This window comes from Thalassophryne amazonica, chromosome 8, assembly GCF_902500255.1.
Source record: "Thalassophryne amazonica chromosome 8, fThaAma1.1, whole genome shotgun sequence".
Taxonomy (NCBI): Eukaryota; Metazoa; Chordata; class Actinopteri; order Batrachoidiformes; family Batrachoididae; genus Thalassophryne; species Thalassophryne amazonica.
The window spans coordinates 97,645,574-97,654,773 of NC_047110.1; the positions used below are offsets into that span (position 1 = coordinate 97,645,574).

Below are 9,200 nucleotides of genomic sequence, written 5' to 3' on the forward strand. Positions count from 1 at the left end.
GCCAGGTGGAAACCATTTCGAATTATTCAGACGGCTTTCGGTGACGATCCTCCGGCCATCACACAGATTAAGGAGCGGTACAACTGGTTTAAAGAAGGCCGCACAACGGTGGAGGGCGAGCCGCGCTCCGATCGGCATCAACACGCTGAAACAACCGGATCATTTCCAAAGTGAACGCTGTGATGATGTGGGACCGCCCTGTAATTATCCGAGAAATTGCGGAAGAGGTGGACATCAGTGCTTTTTCGGCACATTGCACTGTGAAAGACGATTTTGCCATGAAAAGAGTGGCGGTGAAATTCATCAGCACGAAGCTGATGGCGCAGCAACAGCGCCTCTGTGATGAAGTCTCACAGGACATGTTGTAACATGCCCAGCTCGTCAACCATTCGGAAGATTCAGATGGCTTTCGGTGGCTTTTCAGTCGTGTAACTATCCGAGAAATTGGCGACAAGTTGGACATGTCAGGGCAATTTTCTCTTCCGCAATTTCACAGATAATTACAGGGCGGTCCCACATCATCACAGCGTTCACTTTGGAAATGATCCGGTGGTACAATTTTACTATTAGAGAAAAAATTACTCATAACCATCCCAAAGACATATCGTTCTCTTTGGCTGCTTTCAGTGATGCCGGTATTTGGTTAGACTCTCTCCGATTGTTCTGTCAGTTATTTTCATTAGTTACTTCCTCCAAACCATCAACATGTCTATTAGACCCCATTCCTACCAGGCTGCGCAAGGAAGCCCTACCATTAATTAATGCTTCGATCTTAAATGTGATCAATCTATCTTTATTAGTTGGCTATGTACCACAGGCTTTTAAGGTGGCAGTAATTAAACCATTACTTAAAAAGCCATCACTTGACCCAGCTATCTTAGCTAATTATAGGCCAATCTCCAACCTTCCTTTTCTCTCAAAAATTCTTGAAAGGGTAGTTGTAAAACAGCTAACTGACCATCTGCAGAGGAATGGTCTATTTGAAGAGTTTCAGTCAGGGTTTAGAATTCATCATAGTACAGAAACAGCATTAGTGACGGTTACAAATGATCTTCTTATGGCCTCAGACAGTGGACTTATCTCTGTGCTTGTTCTGTTAGACCTCAGTGCTGCTTTTGATACTGTTGACCATAAAATTTTATTACAGAGATTAGAGCATGCCATAGGTATTAAAAGCACTGCGCTGCGGTGGTTTGAATCATATTTATCTAATAGATTACAATTTGTTCATGTAAATGGGGAATCTTCTTCACAGACTAAGGTTAATTATGGAGTTCCACAAGGTTCTGTGCTAGGACCAATTTTATTCACTTTATACATGCTTCCCTTAGGCAGTATTATTTGAAAGCATTGCTTAAATTTTCATTGTTACGCAGATGATACCCAGCTTTATCTATCCATGAAGCCAGAGGACACACACCAATTAGCGACCTCTAATTTCCTGCTTTAAAACTCAGATAAAACTGAAGTTATTGTACGTGGCCCCACAAATCTTAGAAACATGGTGTCTAACCAGATCCTTATTCTGGATGGCATTACCCTGACCTCGAGTAATACTGTGAGAAATCTTGGAGTCATTTTTGATCAGGATATGTCATTCAATGCGCATATTAAACAAATATGTAGGACTGCTTTTTTGCATTTGCGCAATATCTCTAAAATTAGAAAGGTCTTGTCTCAGAGTGATGCTGGAAAACTAATTCATGCATTTATTTCCTCTAGGCTGGACTATTGTAATTCATTATTATCAGGTTGTCCTAAAAGTTCCATGAAAAGCCTTCAGTTAATTCAAAATGCTGCAGCTAGAGTACTGACAGGGACTAGAAGGAGAGAGCATATCTCACCCATATTGGCCTCTCTTCATTGGCTTTCTGTTAATTCTAGAATAGAATTTAAAATTATTCTTCTTACTTATAAGGTTTTGAATAATCAGGTCCCATCTTATCTTAGGGACCTCATAGTACCATATCACCCCAATAGAGCGCTTCGCTCTCAGACTGCAGGCTTACTTGTAGTTCCTAGGGTTTTTAAGAGTAGAATGGGAGGCAGAGCCTTCAGCTTTCAGGCTCCTCTCCTGTGGAACCAGCTCCCAATTCGGATCAGGGAGAAAGACACCCTCTCTACTTTTAAGATTAGGCTTAAAACTTTCCTTTTTGCTAAAGCTTATAGTTAGGGCTGGATCAGGTGACCCTGAACCATCCCTTAGTTATGCTGCTATAGACTTAGACTGCTGGGGGGTTCCCATGATGCACTGAGTGTTTCTTTCTCTTTTTGCTCTGTATGCACCACTCTGCATTTAATCATTAGTGATTGATCTCTGCTCCCCTCCACAGCATGTCTTTTTCCTGGTTCTCTCCCTCAGCCCCAACCAGTCCCAGCAGAAGACCGCCCCTCCCTGAGCCTGGTTCTGCTGGAGGTTTCTTCCTGTTAAAAGGGAGTTTTTCCTTCCCACTGTCACCAAGTGCTTGCTCACAGGGGGTCATTTTGACCATTGGGGTTTTTCCGTAATTATTGTATGGCTTTGCCTTACAATATAAAGCGCCTTGGGGCAACTGTTTGTTGTGATTTGGCGCTATATAAGTAAAATTGATTTGATTTGGTACATAGCCAACTAATAAAGATAGATTGATCATATTTAAGATCGAAGCATTAATTAATGGTAGGGCTTCCTTGAGCAGCCTGGTAGGAATGGGGTCTAATAGACATGTTGATGGTTTGGAGGAAGTAACTAATGAAAATAACTCAGACAGAACAATCGGAAAGAAAGAGTAACCAAATACCGGCATCACTGAAAGCAGCCAAAAAGAACGATATGTCTTTGGGATGGTTATGAATCATTTTTTCTCTAATAGTTAAAATTTTATTAGCAAAGAAAGTCATGAAGTCATTACTAGTTAAAGTTAAAGAAATACTCGGCTCAATAGAGCTCTGACTCTTAGCCTGGTTACAGTGCTGAAAAGAAACCTGGGGTTCTTATTTTCTTCAATTAGTGATGAGTAGTAAGATGTCCTAGCTTTACGGAGGGCTTTTTTATAGAGCAACAAACTCTTACAAGCAAATGACGCAACCGACAGGCATGAAAAAAAATCACGCATGCGCACAAAGGTTCAAGGTTGGCTCATGCAAGCACACGTGATTCAAATCCATTAGGTTTTTGAAAAAAATAAAAAGGTCGGACACTTTTCTAACAGACCTTGTATATATACACACATACATACACACACACACATATATACATATACAAGGTCTGTGAGAAAAGTATCCAACCTTTTTATTTTATGCAAAAAAATATATGGATTTGATTCATATGTTTTTACGTCAGCCAAGCTTGAACCTTCGTGCGCATGTATGAGTTTTTCCACGCCTGTCGGTTACGGTCATTCCGCACTGTTGGGCAGGGCTTCTGAGTGTAGGGCAACTGGTCCACCCCTCTCGTCGTTTCATTGCGAGGAAATGGCGGAATGATCTGGGCTTTTTTTTCCATCAGAATTTTTTCAGAAACTGTTAGAGACAGGCAGCTGGAAACCATTCAAAAAATTTATCTGGCTTTCGGTGAAAATTTTACGGGCTTCACAGAGAATGAGTGTTACTACAGCTTTAAGGACTGCCCACAATGGTGCACGGCGCGCCGCGCTCCGAGCCGCCATCGAGAGGCAGAAACCACCACATCATTTCTAAACGGATCGCTGTGTGGAGCCGGGACCGTCGTGTGCAATTTCTCTGGTTATCACAAGAGCTGGACATCAGCCATTTTCCAGCAGATTTCACTTTTAACAAGAGATTTTGTCATGGAAAGCTGCCCAGAGGCTTCGCGTGTCACGACCGATTCGCTGATGAAGCGAGACAAAGGAACACCTCCGTTTCGGAGTGTTAAAGGACAAGTTGGGACATGCCTATCTCGGCTTTCAGTGCTTACCAGGCGAGTGAGTATAAGAGAAATCGTGGAGAGCTGGGCATGTCCCAACTTGTCCCCTGGCACTCCAAAACGGAGGTGTTCCTTTGTCTCGCTCGATCAGCGAATCGGTCCTGACGCGCGAAGCCTCCGCACGGCTTTCAATGACAAGATCTCTTGTTAAAAGTGAAATCTGCCGGAAAATGGCTGATGTCCAGCTCTTGTGATAACCAGAGAAATTGCTCACGATGGTCCCAGCTCCACACAGCCATCTGTTTAGAAATGATGTGGTGTTTTCTGCCTCTCGGTGGCGGCTCGGAGCACGGCGCACCGTGCACCATTGTGGGGCGTCCTTAAAGCTGTAGTAACAGTCCTTATTCTCTGTGAAACCCGTAAAAGTTTCACCTAAAGCCAGATAAATTTGTCGAATGGTTTCCAGCTGCTTGTCTCTAACAGTTTCTGAAAAAATTCTGATGGAAAAAAAGCCCAAATCATTCTGCCATTTCCTGACAATGAAAATCCGACGAGGGGGCCGGACCACTCCTCCCACAAGGCGTGCTCACAGGCGAATGACACAACCGACAGGCGTGGAAAAACTCACGCATGCGCACGAAGGTTCAAGCTTGGCTGACGTAAAAACATGAATCAAATCCATATAGTTTTTGAAAAAAATAAAAAAGGTACGTTACTTTTCTCACAGACCTCGTATATAATTAAAGCTGCCACCTCCTTATGGTGGCTTTTTTTTGGTCAAAGAGAAACCATCGGTTCGTTGTTTTTTCTCCATCACTTTTTCAACCATGGACGCACATGCAGAACTGCATTTAATGACTCAACACAGGTGAACTGCAGCCTGACGCACGATGCGCATACCGACCGGACTGGTGAATGAGTGTCTTTTTTGGACCGCGTTTAAAAAGCTCCTCAACTTCAGAGCATGTCCTGCTGCTGCACTCAGCCCATACAGATGTAACCAGACAGCAGAAAGATCACAAATAGACATCAACGTATGCATCAACAGGCTGATAAAAGCGATCCCTCACGTGACCACTGTCAAAATATAGGTATGTGTCAAACGTCGCATTCTGCATCAGCTGACTTGGGCTTTCAACAATGGTGGCATCATGAGCATTTGTCCAGCCATGGTGTGCAGCAATGCTCTCTAAAACAATTATTTTGTTGTAATCTGTTGTATTTCATTCACTTACACACTTTCTGATGACGTAGTACACATATGCTGTGATTGGTGGAAAAAATTTTGGAACAGCCCATTTCACACCTGCACAATTTTTAATTGGAAAATCGCCCTGTGTACTAGCATGGTTTTGATAAAAGGTGAGTAAAGTATTCCTTGTAAAGTAGAGTATGTTTCTATAGATAGTGAATAACTATGCAAAATTTGGTGAATATTGATCGACTCCCATGACTGCTATCGGGCCCCCAAAATAAGAGAGCTGCTCAAGCTCTCATGGCGTCCATTTGTTGTTTGTTTACCTCTCAAATAAATGTCATTTGTGAGCATTCTAGACTCCTAATTCAAATCAAACTGAGTGCAGAAATTGAATTAAAATGTGTAGATGGTATATTGTGGATTACCTTATTTATAATAAATTAGCAATAGCCAGATGGCTGGTGATTAAGAAGGCTGTATTTTCACATCAGGCACTCAGTCAGAGAGTGTTGGTCACATGACCAAATTGGAGCAACCTGACTGGCCAGTTCCTTGTGTTTTGTAAACACTGCGATGTGAACTGTTCAGTTGACTGCTGCTTGGCATGGTTTCAATAATAAAATTGTGCTTTTTCAGGTCTGACAGTCATATTTGTTTGTTTTTTAGATAAAGCTATATTTCTTAAGCTTTAAATTGGTGTATTGTTTGTTGAAATTGATAAAGAAACAAGGAAGTTATGCCTCCTCCAGTGACGCCACAAAAGGTCACAAAACCAAAGTAATTTTCCTATTGTTTTTTATACAATGTCAAGCTGCCAACGAGCCTACTTAGGGATCAATTAATTTGCTTAATTTCCTTACTTTTTGTCCTATGAAGTTGATTAAAGTACCACTGGAAAGGTCTTTGAAAGTTCTTTCCAATGGTGCAGCATAAAAGTTAATCCATGAAATTTGAATTTTTTTGTCACATACCTACAAAATAATTGTACGCCTCCAAAAACCTTAAATCCCTTATGGTCGGTCGTCCCCAAGATTTAATTTCTCACAATATCGCTTTCAATCTTCAGGAGCAAAAGTTGACACGTAGTCTGAAGTCATCTTCACGTGTTTTCTCATCACATCTGCATCTGGAGTTTTCTGCCTCCCGTCTGTGTGCGCATGTGCGGGAAAGGCGAAGTAAATAACAACAGCGATCCCTTCTATAGAAATCAGTGGACCGCACACAGAAAGGGTAAACTCAGTACAGAACAAACTTCCCATTTTCTGCACATGCGCAGGTAGCGAATATAAAAGTTGAGTATGGGGTAATCTCAGTACGCGACACAGGTGAGCTTGGCTTCGGGTAGAGGTGGGCGATACCGGGAATTTTGGTATTGATCCGATACCGAGTAAATACAGGCCCAGTATCGCTGATATCGATACTGATACCGATACTTTTCATATTTAAGCTTCACACATCCAAAGGATCCAAAAGACCTAGGATAGAATTTCACCAAACATTGTACATGACAACAAATTACTTTATTATCACAATCAACATTTTTGTTTAAAAAATATCACTCAACACAACTTAAAACAAAATCTCCTGAGGTAGAGGGCTGACACACCACAATACAAGGGTGTGCTGCTCCGTGTTGTGTGACACAGCGCAGTGCTGCTCTTTCAGACAGACAGCAGACTTTGATTAATCTGCATGTGCAGCAGTCATTGCATGCGGGAGAGCAAAAAAAGCTTGAGTATTGATGTTTTTACACGAGGATCGTTCGATATCAATACCAGTCTTGGTATCAATATTATTGATATTAGGATCAATCCACCCACCTCTAGCTTCGGGTTAAAACAGTTCAACATGATGACGGCAAAACTAAGCCATAATTATGGAGCTAAATCAAGGCAAAAAGTTTTGTAATCTGAAAATAAAAAAAAGATTGAAAATATTAATTTTGAAACTGAAAATTAAAGTTTTGTTCTTGAATTTTATAATCACTTAAAAAGTATTATCAAAATAAAAATAAGTGTAAGATATATATTTTTCAGTTTAAATAAATTTTTGATTCAGCTCTAATTTTTTTGATCAATTTATTTTCATTCATATTTCTTTTTTTCACCTTCAATCTTATTTTTTCAGTTTCAAACTTTTGGACCCGTTCTGGCGTGGGAGGGCATAGCTTCGATTGAGAGGGGCGTGGAATTATGAGTGACAGGCGAGCAATCAGTCCTCACATGATGTTGCTTTCAGGAAACGTGGTTACTTTGATAGATAATGACTTAACACTTTCTCTCCACTGTGTTGTCTTGATACCTGTAAATAAAGTGATGCTAAAGATGTCTATTACAAGTAATTCTAGACCACTATTGGTCATTTTTGATGTTTAAAAACTGGAAAATATGCAAGATTGTAAAGTTTAACACCTATACCTAAAAAACCGATGTGTTCCAAATGCACACAAGGCAGTGAACGAAGCGCAGCATTGCTGCATGAAAATGAGGCCGGTCGCTCATTTTACAGGCTGCAGTGGAGTGTTGCGAGCTTTCTAAGTGACACACAGAGACCTGGCTCAGCAGATCTGAAGAAAGCTTTAATATGGACACAACCAAGCAGACCGCCCTGAAATACAAAGCCGCCCAGAAGAGTACTCCGGTGTGAAGAAGCCTCGCTGTTACAGGCGCGGCACCATGGCACTCCGCCGCTACCAGAAATCCACCGAGCTGCTGATCCACAAGCTGCCCTTCCAGCAACTGGTGAGAGAAATCGCTCAGGACTTCAAGACTGACCTCCGCTTTCAGAGCTCCGCTGTGATGTTCTGCAGGAGGCCGGCGAGGCTGACCTGGTCGGCGGCTTGTGGATCAGCAGCTCGGTGGATTTCTGGTGGCGGTGGATCTCTCTCAGCACCTCAGTGCCAAGCCTGTAACAGTGGGGCTTCTAAACACAGTAGCCGGAGCGCTCTTCCGGGCGGCTTTGGATTTACGGGCGTTCCGCTTGGTTCTGGTCACATTAAGTTTACGCTGTGAAACTGCCGGCCACTTTGTTACATCGTCATTAAAGTCACTATCCGGTACAACATACGGATCCACTGAACCAACTGCAACACATCGATCACAAACAGTTTTATCTCGAGGGTTTAAAGCCTCGTAATAAGCTTTCATTCTCTGTTTTCTTTCACGCACCAGCCGCGTAGTAAATAAACGATGGAGACGGGAGCAGTCATTATCTATCAAAGTACCCACGTTTCCTGAAAGCAACATCATGAGGACTGATTGCTCTCCTGTCACTCACAATTCCACGCCCCTCTCAATCGAAGCCACGCCCTCCCACGCCAGAACAGGGCCAAAAGTTTGAAACTGAAAAAATAAGATCTGAAGGTGAAAAAAAGAAATATGAATGAAAATGAAAATAAATTTGATCAAAAAAATTAGAGCTGAATCAAAAATTTATTTAAACTGAAAAATATATATCTCACACTTATTTTTATTTTGATAACTTTTTAAATGATTATATAATTCAAGAACAAACACTGAATTTTCAGTTTGAAAATTTTTTCAATCTTTTTTATTTTCAGATTACAAAACTTTTGACCTCGATTTAGCTCCATACATAATAAGCTTCGGCTCTTGGGACAACATTATCTTTGCCTGAACGTCAGCAAAACAAACTGCAACCGTCAACGTTTGTTTAATCCGTTTTGTTTGTTCAAGGAAAACGCACCAATCAGAGCACAACGCCGAACTGGATTTTTTTTTTTCTCGGGCATAGACCGTTGCGTCATGACACATTGCATTGTTGGTAATGATGTCTTTTATTCACGTCTTCCCGCCACAAAACAAAAAACTATGCCACATCCTTTTTCAGTCAAAATCGACATTTTAAATGCCATACATTTAAATAAAATTATTGCCACTGATGTAAAAAGTTTAACGGTGCCTATTTTCTACCTCCTTACAAAAAATAATTATTAAAAAAAAAAACGCCCGAGAAGACCGAAAGCCATAATTCATAAAATATATACATTTCTATAAATAGTAAAAGTTCATCTCACCATTTCGGTCACCAAAAAGTATTATTTAAAGTCTTTATGAAGGCGGCCAACTGGACAACACTGACATCGCCGTGGAGACCAATTATCGCACAGCAAAGCCG

At 41.3% G+C, this 9,200-nt stretch overlaps 1 protein-coding gene across 2 annotated transcripts in view; it reads right to left on the reverse strand.

Annotated features, from left to right (window-relative positions):
* LOC117516148 (tubulin alpha-1C chain-like) overlaps positions 1-9,174 on the reverse strand; it is a 43,010-nt gene extending 33,836 nt beyond the window's left edge. For both annotated transcript variants that reach the window (XM_034177051.1, XM_034177050.1), the window contains exon 1: positions 9,100-9,174. In XM_034177051.1, the coding sequence (XP_034032942.1) occupies positions 9,100-9,102 (3 nt within the window). In that variant the 5' untranslated portion in view covers positions 9,103-9,174. The remainder of the gene's footprint in view (positions 1-9,099) is intronic.
* Between the last annotated feature and the right edge of the window lie 26 nt (positions 9,175-9,200).